At 42.2% G+C, this 20,555-nt stretch overlaps 1 protein-coding gene across 1 annotated transcript; it reads right to left on the bottom strand.

The window, feature by feature from the left end:
- Positions 1 to 2,625: 2,625 nt before the first annotated feature.
- LOC119322250 (senescence-specific cysteine protease SAG39-like) lies at positions 2,626 to 3,783 on the bottom strand. Its single transcript, XM_037595743.1, has 2 exons — positions 3,307 to 3,783; positions 2,626 to 3,212 (listed from the first exon to the last, which is right to left on the bottom strand). The coding sequence occupies exons 1-2, from the start codon at positions 3,737 to 3,739 to the stop codon at positions 2,626 to 2,628; spliced, it is 1,020 nt and encodes a 339-aa protein (XP_037451640.1). The 5' UTR covers positions 3,740 to 3,783.
- Between the last annotated feature and the right edge of the window lie 16,772 nt (positions 3,784 to 20,555).

Genomic DNA, 20,555 nt, shown 5'->3' with positions numbered 1-20,555 from the left:
TGGCGGTGGTGGTGGAAGGGGATCGCCGGCGGTGGCGAGAGGCGAGGGGCGAGATGCAGATTGGGGAGAAGGACGATCGGCTTGGTCGTCTTGGATACTTTAGTGGGGGGGGGGGTTAGCAATGGCGCACCTTTTAGGGGTGCGCCATAAAAATTGGTCCTCACCGGATATTTTAGTGGGGGTGGGAGGGTTAGCTTAGGGTCCGCGAAATACCGCTGCAGACAAGGAGTGATCGGAAAGTACCACACCACTTTTCGAGGAGCTTTCTTCCTCTTCTCGTATCGAGTGACGCCGCACACCGGACATATGGTAGACTCCGCGTGCTCGTCCCGATAAATGATGCAAACGTTCATGCACACATGGTATTTCACGTGCGGTAAATCCAGAGGACACACGATTTTCTTCGCCTCCTCAAAACTGGTCGGGCACTTGTTCCCCTTGGGAAGACGTTCGTGCCAGAATGACATGTTCTCGTCGAAGCATGCGTCGATCATTTTGTGTTCTACCTTCATCTCCAGAGCCATGAGCGTTAATTTCAGGCGGGTATCCTCGGGTCTGCATCCTTCATACAATGGAGTAACCGCATCTATGTCCAGTTGATCCAGCTTGGCTTTCTCTCACGCGGCAGCTCTTGCATTACCCGTCTGCTTGAGAAGCAGCTCTTGAATATGAGGGTCCTGCACCCAGCCCATCGATGGTCCATCGCCGTCTGCTCCGGCATCTTCATCTTCATGATCATGCCCTTCGTCTTGATCTTCCTCATCATCATGTCCGGCATCTTCTACATGATGACTGTGTCCTGCATCTACTTCGTGATCATGTCCTGGAGATTCTTCGTCTTCTCGCCCGCCCTCGCCGCTATTGTCTTACTGCCCTTCCTTATTTCTTGCCCGACCCCATGGACGACTTCATAATCATCTTCATCACCTTGCCACCGATAGCCATCCATGAAACCACGCACGAGCAGGTGGTCCCGCACCTGTCTTGAATCCGGGTCCATAAGGCTCTTCAGCTTGCATCTTTGACATGGATATCTTATCTCCGTCTCGTTCTTTTGAAGCATCTCGGCTTTCACGGAGCTCAAAAACCTATTCATGATGCCTTCGGTCATCGTGCGGACCATGGTCGCCTGCGGGGTAGAGCAAAACGATATTGTAGAAGTAAAAAAAATTGGCATGACTTTGCCTAAAAATAGGACCAAAAAGAATGCATAGTGCCAAATTCTTGCCGAAACGGAAATGAATCAACATTCCGGCAAAATATTGGCAACTATCGCTTTTCAAATACCGGTACCTGCAAACACAAACATATGCAACACCACAAACATACATAGATCTAGGCCATAAAAAGTCTGTACATTGGAGGGAGAAAAAAGTAGATCTAGAACATAAAGAAAGCTTTCCCCTTACTTACCTATCAAAAAAAGGAAACTTAAACACTTAATTTGGGTGAATCTATGGTGCAAATGAGGTGAGGAGGAGGAGGCAGCCGAGACCAAGCTTGGTAGAAGTGGAGAGAATGAAGTGGGGAAAGTGAGTGTGGTAGGTGACTGTCAAAAATATCTAGCTGCTCTCAGGTTATCAATGGTGCACCTCCTAGGAATGCGCCATTGGTAACCAAGGTTACTAATAGCGTATCTGGTGTATGGTGTGCCATTACTAGTTTTGAAAAAAAAATTGAAAAAAATGTTAGTAGTGGCGCACCGTGGGTGTGGTGCGCCATTAATAGTTAAAACTAGTAATGGCGCACTTTCCCCTGGTACGCCACTGCTAAGTCTGGGAAGGGTGTGGGGCCAGGACAAAACTAGTAATGGCGCACCACACACCAGGTGCACCATTAGTAATATGGCCATTAATGGCGCACCACATACATGGTGCGCCATTAAAGTCCATATTAGCTATAACCGTTTTTCTAGTAGTGTATGTGGTGAAGTTGTTCTACAGATTAGAAAGTGCAAAACCAAACAATAGTCACATCCATATATGTAGACCATCTCTTCTATATGTGAAGGAGTTGTTAGCCTGCCTGTTCATTACTACCAGAAAGCTAGCTTATTGTTTCTCCATTTATGTGCTCTACCATATTGAGGTATGGACCCCCACGAAATATTTTAATTACTAACCATAATTAAGGTACACTTTCCAATTGTGGATTATCGAGAGTAAAGTTAAGGTTGGTGTTGCAGTTGGGGAGAGGAGGTTGTTGTCGAGCGTTGAGGGATCATGACGACGGGAATTAATGGAGGGAAAAGTCCATCCTATTTCACTTCCTCGAGATATAAGAAAACATTTTGTTCTATTCTCATGCTGTAACATTTATTTGCAAATCAACTTCACCATTTTCACATTTTTTTATGGTTCTAAGATTATTGTGAAGATAAATACTTTTCAAAGAGTTCCTTCTAAAAATATGAAGGAACAAGAGACGGCACAGTTCACTTACAAAACAAAACGGGTGTGAAATCTCCGAATGATATAGCTAACACAACTTCTTCATCAATCTTAACATATGTGGCATAATTTACATTGTATTCATGAAATATAAAGTACAAACTATACTTTAGATACACATACAAACTATACGTATTTAAAGTAGACACATGATATGTTGCATATGAGGCTCATTCTATGCAGTGGGGTAAGAAGGCTCCATCGCAAGGCCACACATGCCTTTCTTGTCGGGAATGTCCTTCTCCATTCTTAAATATCCGTTCTCGCCCCATGTTGTTCCCCATGAATTCTTCAGCAACCAATACTTTGTGCCATCACTGGTCTTGCCATAACCAATAGCCGCAATACCATGGTCCAGGTCTGTGCCACATGAGCCTGTCATCACTCCACCTTTGTAAAATTGGAAGGTCATATCACCTCCATCTACAGCCACCGAGACGGGTTGGCTTGCGATGGCTTGCATGAGAGCTCCCTCATTGTTGGCTGGAACATCCTCATAGCTTTTGATGGTTGCGGCACCGTTGGTTCCACTCTTGCACTTGTCATCTGCCGCGGTATATGGGTAGTTGGACTCAGTTGTGAGACCGCCATTCTTGATTATGAACTTGAAGGCATCATCCATAAGCCCACCTTCGCAACCTTGGTCTTCACCATGGACATCACAATCCACTAGTTCTTGCTCAGACAACGAGATAAGCTTGCCGGTTTTGAGCTTAACAACGCCCTCTGTAGCAGCGACAGCAGAAAAAGCCCAACAACAACCTACAAATGTTTATGTTTGTAGATACTATAAGAGGACATTCTCATTAAAAGTTCAAACATATAGGCAATATATTATTATCCTAAAAATACTTACCACATTGGCCCTGATCCTTGATGGGGGTGACTGCTCCTTTCGTTCTCCAGTCTACAGTTGCCGGAAGTGCATCAAAACTTACATTCTCATACCTGAATCCGGTAGGCATCCTCCCCATGCTCGGTTTGTACCCCTTGTTAGCTTTCGTCGCCTTGAACTCCTCGTTGGTTACGTCGGCGAACTGATTGACGCCCAAATAGAACTTGTGGTTCTTGGCATTAAACAACTCGATGAACCCGACATTGGCCTTGAACACCCCGAATCGTTGCACCTTCTCAGCATCGTCCTTGTACACACGGCCGTACTGCACCATCCAGCTCTCGTGCCTTGTCACCATCGACAAGTCATCGCTAAGCTCACGAGCTGCTAGGACCGAACTGCAGAAGCAGACACATCCAAGGATGCCAAGAATCAAAGCTTTTGGGATGGCCATGTTATGTTTGATGAATTGCTTGCTACTACTAGTGTGCAGTCTGTGCTCTGGTTTGGTTCTGTGAATGGTACTGGGTGTCTTATATAGTTGCATGGATGTATGTATTTGAATATGGGGGATTGAGATGGTCTCCAACGTAGCGGTGAAGTACATCTGGTAGGCGGATAGTATAAAATAAATACGTGTGCATATGGTGTACGCTTTCCTTAGCATACGAGAATAATAGACATGTTGTGCTGGAACTTTGGATGTTAGCACAAGAAAAATCAAGTAACCATGATTACGACATATTTTGATACTTCGTATGGACTTAGGTCAATGTGATTGCATGGTGATGCTGACATGCTTTTCTATCGATCCTATTCCTATGGAGCTCTCTAAACGTGTTGGCATGAGTACCCAGGAACTAAAAAATATATATAATTTTTTTACACCCTAAATTTTAAGCGTAACACTAAGTCTTAGCTTCTGTTGATTTACAAAACTATTAGTGCATACAAAAAACATCGACAAAAATTATTGTAGCCTACCGATGAAAAGTTATTAGATGTGACCGCTTGCATAGACGAGTGTAACACGGAAACGGCAAGTTGATTAAGACAACTTAACCTATCAGATCATCAAATGTTAAGAGAACTATGATTAGTTAATTAACTGATGATAAGTAATTTAATCTTGAATTCAAACATGCATTGGTACCCCTTGTACGTCAAGTCCATGAATTAATATTAATCCCGCCGGATATACTTCACAGCCACGTAGATGTTTTTTTTACTCTCACAACTTCGTGGATCATATCTCAGTACCCATAACATATGTCTGGCGGCCATGGTTTGTGGGAGGCCCCCTGCTTAATGAGGGTTGCAGGTGGCCGGGTAGTCCAGCGTTGCAACTCAAGGATGAGTGATGTTATGTAACACTGCACATAGCACACATACTGTCCAAAGCGCCAAGTGTTACACGCAACCAACGTGTCCAACAATTATCCCCTCGTCCCTTCAGACTTGTAGGCCTAGGAACATTTGGTACGCAAGAAACGAATAAAGGACGCACACAGACATATGGGACATGACAAGAGAAATGGCAACGGGCAGCCTGATAGCCAAAGCGAACACACAGACACACACACATATGCAGATGGGACCGGCGTACGTAGGAGAAACGAGCGATGGCCAACTGCCAAGAAGGGACAACTGCACAAAACAATCCGGGGGCTCACAACGCCCCATTTCTACCAAACATAGTAATTAAAGATATAATTACAAAAGACAAAAAATAAAATTGGTTTGTTAAATAATGAAATACGACCTTTGCCTCAAAGATTGAATTGGTTTATAATTTGAAACTAGCTTTTAAGAAATATGCTTTAAATCATAAGCAATGTGTTATGTCAATAAAGGGGAGGAAGCATGAAGTGAACTCGTTGGCAGCGAAAGCGTCGACAAGATAGAAGACCGAGGTACGTTCAAAGATCCATGTGGTATATATGTTTTGAGATTTTTGGTTCTCTTTGATGAAAAAGTTAGGCATTACCATATGTAAAAGGAGCAAATTACTACCTCCGTTCTGGTTTACTAGTCCCCATCATATTTTGGGTCAAGCTTTGACAACAAAGATCCTTAATCGCTTGTGGTCACGCTAGTGATCAATAACAAAGAGCCAGATCCAACCCCCCTGATCCTTAGCCCACGTGTTTCCTTGAGTGTTGGCTTCTACATCTCCTTCTTGGACCTTTAGGAGATTGCTCGCACTCAGACTGTCCCTAACAGATGCTTGCAAACCCATTACCATCTCACACAGACAACAAAGAACCCACCAGGATTCACTGAGCACTGAACTCTGATCTCTAAAGGATGTTGTGGAACTGAAGAAATAACACCTATCACTGAAAGTATGAAATTATAACTCTTTCAATGATAACACGATCGATACGTGTAACGTTGCCATCAATAAACGTTAAGTTTAAGGGATGTTCAATGCACATGCAATTTTCGTTGTGATTCACTACAATTCAGGAGGCAAAAACAGAAAACAACATGAGAAGAAAGAAACAAATCAAAGGAAGGAAGGAAGAATCATGTGAGAGAAGGGACTACTTACACAAAAATTGATGCCCAGAGTTACCAGATGGTTGTGCATGATGTCACTTACATTGAGGTAGTGCACAGACATAGCCCCCAAGGCATGAATCCAGCATGCCCTCATTCATTCTGCCAGTTTGGCAAAGGAAAAAGGATCATGCTGCTGATCCTTTTTTTCCACAATATTCATATCCATCATCGAAAAAAATTGCTGCGGCGATCAGGCAAAAGAACATGTAAACAGAGGTACATAGCGAGGAAGTAAAATAATCGCTGAACACATGCTTTATCAGCATTTTCTTGCCTGATTCGAGAGAGAAAGGAAATAATAAAACATAGTGCAAAACTGAACAAGAGTACTAAAGAATTAAGAGATACTGGCAATGAGGATGAAGACGGTAGAAAAGACACTTAGGACTGAATGACCGAACTGCTAGGAAAACTAATGAACTATCGTGGTTGTACAAGCTATGAATGAGAATGAGAAATATGACTAATAGACTAAAAAAGAGAAAGTCCGACAGAGAGAATGAAGGTGTGACTAAGGACTTAAGAAAGACACAACGCTCAAAGAAGAATTGACTTCAGAAAAATAAGTAGCCCAATAACAAAGTGAAAGGAACGAGAAGAGGGGTCTAGAGGGGAAGGGGGTGATTAGACCCTCAACAAGTAAATGTGGCAATTTTAAAGTTCTTCAAGTTGAGGTGGAGTTTTAGCACAAGATTAAGCATTCACAATACTTTTCAAGCAAGCATGGCTAGAGTATGAGCAGTGGAAAGAGTAAAGCATACTAATTGCAAGAAAGTAAGGGATGGGATTGGAGTGTGCAAATGCAATTGGAGACACAGAGATTTTTGGCGTGGTTCTGATAGGTGGTGCTATCGTACATCCACGTTGATGGAGACTTCAACCCATGAAGGGTAACGGTTGCGCGAGTCCACGGAGGGCTCCACCCACGAACGGTCCAGGAAGAAGCAACCTTGTCTATCCCACAATGGCCATCGCCCACGAAGGACTTGCCTCACTCGGGTAGATCTTCATGAAGTAGGCGATCTCCTTGCCCTTACAAACTTCTTGGTTCAACTCTACAATCTTGTCGGAGGCTCCCAAGCGACACCTAACCAATCTAGGAGTGTAACACCCCGAATCCGATGCGCCAGGTGTCTTCCAGTTATTCGTCGTCGTTGCCATGTCATTTTCTTGCGTGTTGCATTTTTGCCATCTCATCATCTGCATTTCATCTGCATGTTTTTTTCAAAACTTGCATCCGGTCTCTTTCTTCGTTACCCGTTTCATCATCCGACACTCCCACATGCACCCCTCGCCCCTCTCAGACCTTGTTTCATGAGCGGGAGAAAAACGTTCTCGGAATGGGCCGAGATTTGCCAAGTGGCCTTTGTATATCACCGGTAGACCGCCTGTCAAATTTCGTTCCATTTGGAGATCGTTTGATGCCCCAACGGTTAACCGAGTTAAATGAAACCCCTCTCTCTTTGCAGCCCAGCACCCCTCCAAAACAGCCCGCTAGCCCATCTAAACCCCTATCATGCTCTCCGTCGTTGGATCACGATCGTGTGGGCGAAAACCGCACCTCATTTGGAGTCTCCTAGCTCTCTCTACCTATAAATAGGCCCTCTTCCCCGAAATTCCGGATCAAATCCACCCTAACCCTAGCCATCTTCCTCCTCCGCACTCCCGGACGCGTCTAGGTCACTGCCGCCGGCCGCCTCTCCACCCACCCGAGTGGGCCCACCGGGGCCCAGCGCAGGCCCTCCCGGCCCGAGCCGCTGCTACGCTGCAGCCCGCAAGGTGCCCGCAAGTGCTCGAGCCAGGGGCTCGTCCCGCTGCCGCCGGTCGCCTCCCCGACGCCCGTCCCATGCGCCGCCGTCGCCGGTCGCCTCCCCACCGCCGTTCTGCCTCGTCGGTAGCCTCCCCGACGCCCGTCCCGCCTCGCCGCCTGCTGCTCGTCGCCATGCCGCTCGCCGCCGCTCGCCTCCCCCGCCGCCCGTCGTCCCGCCGGTGTCGACTCCGGCCGGATCCAGGCTGGCGCCGCCCGAATCCGCCCTCCCCGCAAATCCGGCGACCTCCTCTCCCTCGTCTCCGACAAGCTCGGTCTCTGCCTCGATTTCCGTGCCTGGGTCAACCCTAGATCCGGAGGTGAAATTTTCTTCTAAGTCCCGAAATCTGTAGCATCATGTGCCCCTGTTCATCATGCCATATCTCCATGTCCATGGCTCCGATTTGTGCATATGATATGTCAAAGTGTTCATCTCTTGATGCTATACATGCTAGTTGCATTTGAGTTCATGTTACTGTTAATCTTGATGCCTTAATCTTCATTGAAAAACTGCTATGTGCTATAAACTGCTGGAATCTGCTGATTCTTAACATCATGTATGCATCTTGTGACTGGTGTAACTTTATCTCTGTTGATCCTATGGTGATGATATTGATATGAAAATATTCTGCTCTTCATGTTATACAAGTTGGTATGCTTTGCATTGATGTTAGGGTGCATCTTGACATATTAATCCCTGTTGCAAAAGTGCATGTTGCTGTTAACTGCTGAAAACTGCTGTAACTTGCCTATTTGCCATTTTTATAGCTTTTTGTGTAATTTTCTTTGAGCATCATGTCTACATGTTTTAAGAGCATAATCATGCCATGTTTATAGGAGTGCAATTCATGTATTTTGATATGCCCTGTACTGAGTGCATCAAGCTTGTGAAGTGGGCTACTCGCTGTTAATGTTTTGTCAATGCTAAAACTGCTATATCATGATGCCATGTTTGTTTGATGCTACCAATTAATCCATTCTTAATCTGAAGATTCTTAGTTAACATGTTTTTGCATGCCTTATATATGTCCTATAGCATATGTTTTCATTGGCATGAACATGCTTATATAATGTTCCAGATTTCTGTTAACTTCATGATGTCTTGTTGTGAGCTTGTTATTGATTGACCCATGCCTATTTTAGAGATGCTCCAATTACATGTTTTGAAGTATGCTATGAGTACTATGTTCACATGCCATGGTTGTTAATTTTGGACGTCATATGCCTCTGTTCCATGCTTGCAAACATGCTATCATAATGTTGCTGTTTTACACTTGCTGAACTGTTTCAACATTCAATCTTGTCATGTTGATTCCCACTAATCCATGATCCATATGCATATGATTGATACGTCCATTTTGCATCATGATTTTATATCAATATTTATTGCATTATGGCTGTTATTACACATTATGTCTCAATACTTATGGCTATTCTCTCTTATTTTACAAGGTTTACCATGAAGAGGGGGAATGCCGACAGCTAGGATTCTGGCTGAAAAAGGAGAAAATATTGGAAGCCTATTCTGCATAGCTCTAAAAATCCTGAAACTCCATAGAAGTTATTTTTGGAATTAATAAAAATTATTGAGCGAAGAAAACACCATAGAGGCCCACACCCTGGCCAGGAGGGTGGGGGACGCGCCCACCCCTACTAGGCGCGCCCCTGTCTCCTGGGCCCCCAGGTGGCCCTCCGGTGCCCATCTTCTGCTATATGAAGGCTTTTACCCTGGAAAAAAATCATAAGCAAGCTTACGGGATGAAACTCCGCTGCCACAAGGCGGAACCTTGGTGGAACCAATCTAGGGCTTCGACGGAGCTGTTCTGCCGGGGAAACTTCCCTCCGGGAGGGGGAAATCATCACCATCGTCATCACTAATGATCCTCTCATTGGGAGGGGTCAATCTCCATCAACATCTTCACCAGCACCATCTCCTCTCAAAACCCTAGTTCATCTCTTGTATCCAATCTTGTATCAAAACCACAAATTGGTACCGGTGGATTGCTAGTAGTGTTGATTACTCCTTGTAGTTGATGCTAATTGGTTTACTTGGTGGAAGATCATATGTTCAGATCCTTAATGCATATTAATACTCCTCTGATCATGAACATGAATATGATTTGTGAGTAGTTACATTTGTTCCTGAGGACATGGGTGAAGTCTTTCTATTAGTAGTCATGTGAATTTGGTATTCATTCGATATTTTGATGAGATGTATGTTGTCTCTCCTCTAGTGGTGTTATCTGAACGTCGACTACATGACACTTCACCATTATTTGGGCCTAGAGAAAGGCATTGGGAAGTAATAAGTAGATGATGGGTTGCTAGAGTGACAGAAGCTTAAACCCTAGTTTATGCGTTGCTTCGTAAGGGGCTGATTTGGATCCACTAGTACCTTAATACTTCTTTTGTAGTTGCGGATGCTTGCAATAGGGGTTAATCATAAGTGGGATGCTTGTCCAAGTAAGGGCAGTACCCAAGCACCGGTCCACCCACATATCAAATTAGCAAAGTACCGAACGCGAATCATATGAGTGTGATGAAAACTAGCTTGACGATAATTCCCATGTGTCCTCCGGAGCGGTTTTCTCATTATAAGAAATTGTTCAGGCTTGTCCTTTGCTGCAAAAAGGATTGGGTCATCTTGCTGCACTTTATTTACTTTCATTGCTTGTTACCTGTTACAAATTATCTTATCACAAAACTATCTGTTACCTACAATTTCAGTGCTTGTAGAGAATACCTTACTGAAAACCGCTTGTCATTTCCTTCTGCTCCTCGTTGGGTTCGACACTCTTACTTATCGAAAGGACTATGATAGATCCCCTATACTTGTGGGTCATCAATACTCTTTTCTGGTGCCGTTGCCGGGGAGTGAAGCGCCTTTGGTGAGTGGAACTTCGTAAGGAAACATTTATATAGTGGGCTGAAAGTTTCTGTCACTTGTTACTATGAAAACTAATCCTTTGAGGGGCTTGTTCGGGGTATCTTCACCCCGACCAGTAGAGCAAAGAGTTGCTCCTCAATCTATTAAACCTACAGGAAATATTCACTTTGAGATTCCTTCGGGTATGAGAGAGAAAGTGCTAGCTAATCCCTTTGCAGGAGATGGAACATTGCATCCCGATTTACACCTTATCTTTGTGGATGAAGTTTGTGGATTATTTAAGCTTGCAGGTATTCCTGATGATGTTGTCAAAAGGAAGGTCTTCCCCTCATCTTTGAAGGGAGACACATTGACATGGTATAGGCTATGTGATGATACGGGATCTTGGAATTATAAACGACTGAAGTTGGAATTTCACCAGAAGTTCTATCCTATACATCTTGTTCATCGTGATCGTAACTACATATATAATTTTTGGCCTCACGAAGGAGAAAGCACCGCTCAAGCTTGTGGGAGGCTTAAGTCAATGTTATATTCATGCCCCAATCATGAGATCTCAAGAAAAAATGATTATTCAAAACTTTTATGCTCTGCTTTCTCTCAATGATCGCACCATGCTTGATACTTCTTGTGCTGTTTCTTATATGCTGAAGACTATTGAATTCAAGTGGTATTTATTGGAAAGAATTAAACGCAACTATGAAGATTGGGGTTCCGACGATGGTAAGGAGTCAGGTATAACATCTAAGTTTGAGTGTGTTAAATCTTTTATGGATACCGATGCTTTTCGTGGATTTAGCGCTAAGTATGGACTTGACTCTGAGATAGTAGCTGCATTTTGTGAATCTTTTGCTACTCACGTTGATCTCCCTAAGGAAAAGTGGTTTAAATATAATGCTCCCATTGAAGTAAAAGTAGTTGCACCTATTACATTTGAAGAAAAGACTATCACTTATAATGATCCTATTGTCCCTACTATTTATGTTGAGAAACCACCTTTTCCTGTTAGGATGAAGGATCATGCTAGAACTTCATCTGTTGTTCGTAAGAGTAACACTAGAACTTATACACCTCCTGAGCAAATCAAAGTTGAATATAGTATTGCTATGGTTAAAGATCTCTTGGATGATAATTTAGAATGGCATGTTATTTACTTCTGTGAACGGGCTGCTAATATTGCTAGACCAGATGCTAAGATACATAGACTTGTTGCAGGCATGCCTATTATTTCTGTTAAAATAGGAGATCATTGTTATCATGGTTTGTGTGATATGGGTGCTAGTGCTAGTGCAATACCCTTTGACTTATATACAAAAATTATGCATGATATTGCACCTGCTGAAATAGAAGATATTGATGTTACTATTAAGCTTGGCAATAGGGACACCATTAAGCCAGTCGGGATTGTTAGAGATGTTGAAGTCCTGTGTGGGAAGGTTAAATATCCTCCTGATTTTCTTGTTATTGGTTCCCCAGAAGATGGCTTTTTTCCCATTATTTTTGGTAGACCCTTCTTGAATACTGTTAATGCTATGATTGATTGCAAAAAGGATGTTGTTACAATTGGCTTAGGGGATATGTCTCATGAGTTTAATTTTGCTAAGTTTTGTAGACAACCCCGTGATAAAGAATCACCTAGTAAGGATGAGATTATTGGTCTCGCTTCTATGGCCGTGCCTCCTACTGATCCGTTAGAACAATATTTGCTAGACCATGAAAATGATATGTTTATGAATGAAAGAAGGGAAATAGATGAAGTGTTCCTTCAACAGGGTCCTATTCTGAAACACAACTTGCCTGTTGAAATCCTAGGGGACCCCCCTCCACCCAAGGGTGATCCCGTGTTTGAGCTTAAACCTTTACATGATAATCTCAAGTATGCTTATCTTGATGAAAAGAAAATATATCCCATTATTATTAGTGCTAACCTTTCAGAGAAAGAAGAAGAAAGATTATTGAAAACTCTGAAGAAGCACCGTGCTGCTATTGGATATACTCTGGATGATCTTAAGGGCATTAGTCCCACTCTATGCCAACACAAAATAAAAGTGGAGAAAGATGCCAAACCAGTTAGAGATCCTCAATGATGATTAAATCCTAAGATGAAAGAACTGGTAAGAAAGGAGATACTAAAGCTCCTTGAGGCAGGTATAATTTATCCCGTTGCTGATAGTGATTGGGTAAGTCCTGTCCATTGCGTTCCTAAAAAGGGAGGTATTACTATCGTTCCTAATGATAAAGATGAATTGATCCCGCAAAGAATTATTACAGGTTATAGGATGGTAATTGATTTCCGTAAATTAAATAAAGCTACTAAGAAAGATCATTAACCTTTACCTTTTATCGATGAAATGCTAGAAAGGCTATCCAAACATACACAATTTTGCTATCTAGATGGTTATTCTGGTTTCTCTCAAATACCTGTGTCAGCGGAGGATCAACCAAAAACTGGCTTTACTTGCCCTTTCGGTACTTTTCCTTATAGACGTATGCCTTTTGGTTTATGTAATGCACCTGCTACCTTTCAAAGATGCATGATAGCTATATTCTCTGACTTTTGTGAAAAGATTTGTGAGGTATTCATGGATGATTTCTCCGTTTATGGATCCTCTTTTGATGATTGCTTGAGCAACCTTGATCGAGTTTTGCAGAGATGTGAAGACACTAGTCTCGTCTTGAATTGGGAAAAGTGCCACTTTATGATTAATGAAGGCATTGTCTTGGGGCATAAGATTTCCGAGAGAGGTATTGAAGTTGATAAATCTAAAGTTGATGCTATTGAAAAGATGCCATGTCCCAAGGACATTAAAGGTATAAGAAGTTTCCTTGGTCATGTCGGTTTTTATAGGAGGTTCATTAAGGACTTTTCTAAAATCTCTAGGCCTCTGACTAATCTATTGCAAAAAGATATTCCTTTTGTCTTTGATGATGATTGTGTAGAAGCATTTGAAATACTTAAGAAAGCTTTGATCACTGCACCTATTGTTCAGCCACCTGATTCGAACTTACCTTTTGAAATTATGTGTGATGCTAGTGATTATGCTGTAGGTGCTGTTCTAGGGCAAAGAGTTGATAAGAAATTGAATGTTATCCAGTATGCTAGTAAAACTCTTCATACTGCCCAGAGAAATTATGCTACTACTGAAAAAGAGTTCTTAGCAGTCGTATTTGCATGTGATAAGTTTAGACCTTATATTGTTGACTCCAAAGTTACTATTCACACTGATCATGCTGCTATTAAATATCTTATGGAAAAGAAAGATGCTAAGCCTAGACTCATTAGATGGGTTCTCTTGCTCCAAGAATTTGATTTGCATATTATTGATAGAAAGGGAGCCGAGAACCCCGTTGCAGACAATCTGTCTAGGTTAGAGAATGTTCTTGATGACCCACTACCTATTGATGATAGCTTTCATGATGAACAATTAGCGGTCGTTAATGCTTCTCGTACTGCTCCTTGGTATGCTGATTATGCTAATTACATTGTTGCTAAATTTATACCACCTAGTTTCACATACCAGCAAAAGAAAAAGTTCCTTTATGATTTAAGACACTACTTCTAGGACGACCCACACCTTTATAAAGGAGTAGATGGTGTTATTAGACGTTGTGTACCTGAGCATGAACAGGAACAGATCCTACGCAAGTGTCACTCTGAATCGTATGGAGGACACCATGCTGGAGATAGAACTACGCATAAGGTATTGCAATCCGGTTTTTGTTGGCCTACTCTCTTCAAAGATGCTCGTAAGTTTGTCTTGTCTTGTGATGAATGTCAAAGAATTGGTAATATTAGTAGACGTCAAGAAATGCCTATGAATTATTCTCTTGTTATTGAACCATTTGATGTTTGGGGCTTTGATTATATGGGACTTTTTCCTGCCTCTAATGGATATACACATATTTTAGTTGCTGTTGATTACGTTACTAAGTGGGTAGAAGCTATTCCAACTAGTAGTGCTGATCATAACACCTCTATTAAGATGCTTAAAGAAGTTATTTTTCCGAGGTTTGGAGTCCCTAGATATCTTATGACTGATGGTGGTTCACATTTTATTCATGGTGCTTTCCGTAAGATGCTTGCTAAGTATGATGTTAATCATAGAATTGCATCTCCTTATCACCCACAGTCTAGTTGTCAAGTAGAGTTGAGCAATAGAGAGCTCAAATTAATTTTGCAAAAGACTGTGAATAGATCTAGAAAAAATTGGTCCAAGAAACTTGATGATGCATTATGGGCCTATAGAACTGCATATTAAAATCCTATGGGTATGTCTCCGTATAAGATGGTTTATGGAAAAGCATGTCACCTACCTCTTGAACTTGAACATAAAGCATATTGGGCTATTAAAGAGCTCAATTATGACTTCAAACTTGCCGGTGAGAAGAGGTTGTTTGAAATTAGCTCACTTGATGAGTTGAGAACTCAGGCCTACGAGAATGCCAAGTTGTTCAAAGAAAAAGTTAAAATATGGCATGACAAAAGGATACAAAAGCGTGAGTTTAACGTAGGTGATTATGTGTTGCTATTCAATTCTCGTTTAAGATTTTTTGCAGGAAAACTTCTCTCTAAATGGGAAGGTCCTTATGTTATCGAGGAGGTCTATCGTTCTGGTGCCATAAAAATCAACAACTTCGAAGGCACAAGTCCGAGGGTGGTGAACGGTCAAAGAATCAAACATTATATCTCAGGTAATCCTATCAATGTTGAAACTAATTTTATTGAGACCGTAACTCTGGAGGAATACATAAGGGACACTTTCCAGAATGTTTCAGACTCCGAAAAGGAATAGGTATGTGGTACAGTAAGTAAACCGACTCCAAAACAATTCTAATGACAATTTTCTTCTGTTTTGGAATATTTAAGAATTTTGAGAAGCAAGAAGTAATCTGGGAAGGACACGAGGCCTCCACGAGGGTGGAGGGCCTCCCACCCCTACTGGGCGCGCCCTCCTATCTCGTGGCCACCTCGTGTGCCTCCCGGACTCCATTTTCTTGCACGTTACGTATTTTGGTCGGTAAAAATTCATTATATAATCTCCCGAAGGTTTTGACCACCGTATCACGCAAAACTCCTCTGTTTTCGTTTCAAGGTGTTTTTGTCGCAGATTTAGAGCAAGATGTCTTCTTAGGAGTCAGTCGGGGAGAGTCGGGTGTCACACCCGACGCCAGGCCCAGAAGCAAACATCGATGCTTATCACTTTGGACCATCAACGGAGGATGAGATGGAGGCCGACTTGAAAAGGATAGATGCTATGGAGGAGGATCAAGAAGTTACCTCTCGCTTCCAAGCAGGATTCATGATGGGGGAACTACAGAGCTCGGTTATTCCAAATTCGGTCATCCCTTCCAATGTTAAATTTCTTTCTTATGAAAATATGAAAAAGAGCGTCATTTGTTCTCCAGAAGCTATGCAACACCCTTGGGGTAAAGGGAGCTTTAGCCATTACGGGCAAGCTCCGCAAGGAAATTATGGACCTCAAACAACAAGTCAATAAGCTCGAGGAAGAGAATCGTATCCTGAGGGGCATCATCGCCAAGAAGATCACAATACCAACTATGAAGAAGGAGACATAATTACATGGGTATGGGCTCTCCCCTTGGCAACTGCCAAGCTTGGGGGAGGTGCCCCGATATCGTATCACCATCACACTCCTATCTTTACTGTTTTACTTAGTTCGATCCTTTTAGTAATATCCTGATCTAGTAGACTGAAGTTTTGGTGTGAATTAGTTTTGAGTTTTGCTTTGTGATCCCTTTATGTAATCGAGTCTGTGAGCTATCTATAATACAGATTAGTGTTGAGTCAAGGGCTTTGCTATTTTGCTATGATCTTGAGAAAATAGAAAGAATAAAAAGAATAAAAGAGTTCATATTGATCTTATGGATAGTAATGACTTCACATATAAAAAGTATGAGGCATAAAAGTTGTTGAGAGTCGACAAACGTAGTTTTGGTCATCGTTGCAATTAATAGGAAATAATAAGGAAAGAGAGGTTTTCACATATAAATATACTATCTTGGACATCTTTTATGATTGTGAGCACTCATTAAGTATGACATGCTAAAAGAGTTGATGTTGGACAAGGAAGACAACGTAATGGTTTATGTTTTCTCACATCTCAGTTAAAGTATATTGTCATTGATCTTCCCAACATGTTGAGCTTGCCTTCCTGCCTCATGCTAGCCAAAATTCCTTGCACTAAGTAGAGATACTACTTGTGCTTCCAAATATCCTTAAACCCAGTTTTGCCATGAGAGTCCACCATACCCACCTATTGATTGAGTAAGATCCTGCAAGTAAGTTGTCATGTTGCAAGCAATAAAAAATGCTCTCTAATTATGTATGACTTATTAGTGCGGAGAAAATAAGCTTTATACGATCGTGTGATATGGAAGTAATAAAAGCGACGGACTGCGTAATAAAGGTTCATATCACAAGTGGCAATATAAAGTGACGTTCTTTTGCATTAAGATTTTATGCATCCAACCCTAAAAGCACATGACAACCTCTGCTTCCCTCTGCGAAGGGCCTATTTTTTACTTTATGTCTTTAACTTTTGCAAGAGTCAAGGTGATCTTCACCTTTCCCTTTTTCATTTGATCCTTTGGCAAGCACCTCGTGTTGGAAAGATCCTGATATATATATCCAATTGGATGTAAGTTAGCATGAACTATTATTTTTGACATCACCCAAAGGTGAATACCTTGGGAGGCAACACAATAAGCCCCTATCTTTCTCAGTGTCCGATTAAAACTCCATAACCACAAGTATTGCGTGAGTGTTAGCAATTGTAGAAGACTATATGATAGTTGAGTATGTGGACTTGCTGAAAAGCTCTATTCTTGACTCTTTCTGATGTTACGATAAATTGCAATTGCTTCAATGACTGGGATTATAGTTTGTTAGTTCCCAATGAAGTTTCTGAACCATACTTGACATTGTGAATTTATTGTTACTTGAGCATAAGAAATCATATGACAAAATCTATATATGTTGCTGTTATAAGAATGATCATGATGCCCTCATGTCCGTATTTTATTTTTATCGACACCTCTATCTCTAAACATGTGGACATATTTTTCAATTTCGGCTTCCGCTTGAGGACAAGCAAGGTCTAAGCTTGGGGAGTTGATACGTCCGTTTTGCATCATGCTTTTATATCAATATTTATTGCATTATGGGCTGTTATTACACATTATGTCACAATACTTATGGCTATTCTCTCTTATTTTACAAGGTTTATCATGAAGAGGGGGAATGCCGGCAGCTGGAATTCTGGCTGGAAAAGGAGCAAATATTGGAAACCTATTCTGCACAGCTCCAAAAGTCCCGCAACTCCACGAAAGTTATTTTTGGATTTAATAAGAATTATTGGGCGAAGAAAGTACCGTAGGGGGCCCAAACCCTGGCCAGGAGGGTGGGGGCGCACCCCCCCTACTGGGCGCGCCCCCTGTCTCCTGGGCCCCCTGGTGGCCCTCCAGTGCCCATCTTCTGCTATATGAGGTCTTTCATCCTGGAAAAAAATCATAAGCAAGCTCACGAGATGAAACTCTGCCGCCACGAGGCGGAACCTTGGCGGAACCAACTTAGGGCTCCGACGAAGCTGTTCTGCCAGGGAAACTTCCCTCCGGGAGGGGGAAATCATCACCATCATCATCACCAACGATCCTCTCATCGGGAGGGGGTCAATCTCCATCAACATCTTCACCAGCACCATCTCCTCTCAAAACCCTAGTTCATCTCTTGTATCCAATCTTGTATCAAAACCACAAATTGGTACCTGTGGGTTGCTAGTAGTGTTGATTACTCCTTGTAGTTGATGCTAGTTGGCTTATTTGGTGGAAGATCATATGTTCATGTCCGTATTTTATTTTTATCGACACCTCTATATCTAAACTTGTGGACATATTTTTCGATTTCGGCTTCCGCTTGAGGACAAGCGAGGTCTAAGCTTGTGGGAGTTGATACGTCCATTTTGCATCATGCTTTTATATAGATATTTATTGCATTATGGGCTATTATTACACATTATGTCTCAATACTGATGGCTATTCTCTCTTATTTTATAAGGTTTACCATGAAGAGGGGGAATGCCGGCAGCTGGGATTCTGGCTGGAAAAGGAGCAAATATTGGAAACCTATTCTGCACAGCTCCAAAAATCCTGAAACTCCACCGAAGTTATTTTTGGAATTAATAAGAATTTTTGAGCGAAGAAAACACCAGAGGGGACCCACACCTTGGCCAGGAGGGTGGGGGCGCGCCCACACCTACTAGGCGCGCCCCCTATTTCCTGGGCCCCCTGGTAGCCCTCCGGTGCCCATCTTCTGCTATATGAAGGCTTTTACCCTGAAAAAAAATCATAAGCAAGCTTATGGGACGAAACTCCGCTGCCACGAGGCGGAACCCTGGCAGATCCAATCTAGGGCTCCGACGGAGCTGTTCTGCTGGGGAAACTTCCCTCTGGGAGGGGGAAATCATCACCATCATCATCACCAATGATCCTCTCATCGGTTGGGGGTCAATCTCCATCAACATCTTCACCAGCACCATCTCCTCTCAAAACCCTAGTTCATCTCTTGTATCCAATATTGTATCAAAACCAAAAATTGGTACCTGTGGGTTGCTAGTAGTGTTGATTACTCCTTGTAGTTGATGCTAATTGGTTTACTTGGTGGAAGATCATATGTTCAGATCCTTAATGCATATTTATACTCCTCTGATCATGAACATGAATATGCTTTGTGAGTAGTTATGTTTGTTCCTGAGGACATGGGTGAAGTCTTGCTATTAGTAGTCATGTGAATTTGGTATTCGTTCGATATTTTGATGAGATGTATGTTGTCTCTCCTCTAGTGGTGTTATGTGAATGTCGACTACATGATACTTCAACATTATTTGGGCCTAGAGGAAGGAATTGGGAAGTAATAAGTAGATGATGGGTTGCTAGAGTGACAGAAGCTTAAACCCTAGTTTATGCGTTGCTTCGTAAGGGGCTGATTTGGATCCACTAGTTTAATGGTATGGTTAGGTTTACCTTAATACTTCTTTTGTAGTTGTGGATGCTTGCAATAGGGGTTAAACATAAGTGGGATGCTTGTCCAAGTAAGGGCAGTACCCAAGCACTGGTCCACCCACATATCAAATTATCAAAGTATCGAACGCGAATCATATGAGCGTGATGAAAACTAGCTTGACGATAATTCCCATGTGTCCTTGGGAGCGGTTTTCTCATTATAAGAAATTGTCCAGGCTTGTCCTTTGCTACAAAAAGGATTGGGCCATCTTGCTGCACTTTATTTACTTTCATTTCTTGTTAACCATTACAAATTATCTTATCACAAAACTATCTGTTACCTACAATTTCAGTGCTTGCAGAGAATACCTTACTGAAAACCGCTTGTCATTTCCTTCTGCTCCTCGTTGGGTTCGACACTCTTACTTATCGAAAGGACTACGATAGATTCCCTATACTTGTGGGTCATCAATGATGCCATGATGTTATTTTCTATTTGTTATGTGTACTTTGATGCAATGCCCTTGGTTGCTAAGTATAGTTGCTGTAGCATATTTGTTTCATGCCCCCAACATGCCATCATATTAACTCTGCTCATTGCTACGTCATGAGCTTGCGTTGGTTTTCCTCGAAGAGGAGAGGGTGATGCAGCAATAGTGGCGTAAGTATTTCCCTCAGTTTTTGAGAACCAAGGTATCAATCCAGTAGGAGGCTCCTCAAAAGTCCCACGCACCTACACAAACAAACTGAGAACTCGCAACCAACGGGATAAAGGGGTTGTCAATCCCTTCACGGCCACTTGCGAAAGTGAGATCTAATAAAGATAGTAAGATAAGATAAATATATTTTTGGTATTTTATAATATAGATGCAAAAGGTAAAGATGTAAATAAAAGTAGATTGGAAGCAAATATGATAGGGGATAGACCCGGGGGTCATAGGTTTCACTAGAGGCTTCTCTCAAGATAGCATAAGTATTATGGTGGGTGAACAA

Source organism: Triticum dicoccoides, chromosome 6B (assembly GCF_002162155.2).
Source record: "Triticum dicoccoides isolate Atlit2015 ecotype Zavitan chromosome 6B, WEW_v2.0, whole genome shotgun sequence".
NCBI classification, from domain to species: Eukaryota; Viridiplantae; Streptophyta; class Magnoliopsida; order Poales; family Poaceae; genus Triticum; species Triticum dicoccoides.
Note: the sequence above shows the minus strand (reverse complement) of the source record. Positions and strands in the feature narration are given on the sequence as shown.

Excerpts from the sequence above, each read along its gene's own strand:
- LOC119322250 (XM_037595743.1), bottom strand. The coding sequence starts at position 3,739 with ATGGCCATCCCAAAAGCTTTGATTCTTGGCATCCTTGGATGTGTCTGC. Across the intron at positions 3,213-3,306 it reads CAAGGATCAGGGCCAATGTG|GTTGTTGTTGGGCTTTTTCT; the intron begins GTAAGTATTTTT and ends AAACATTTGTAG.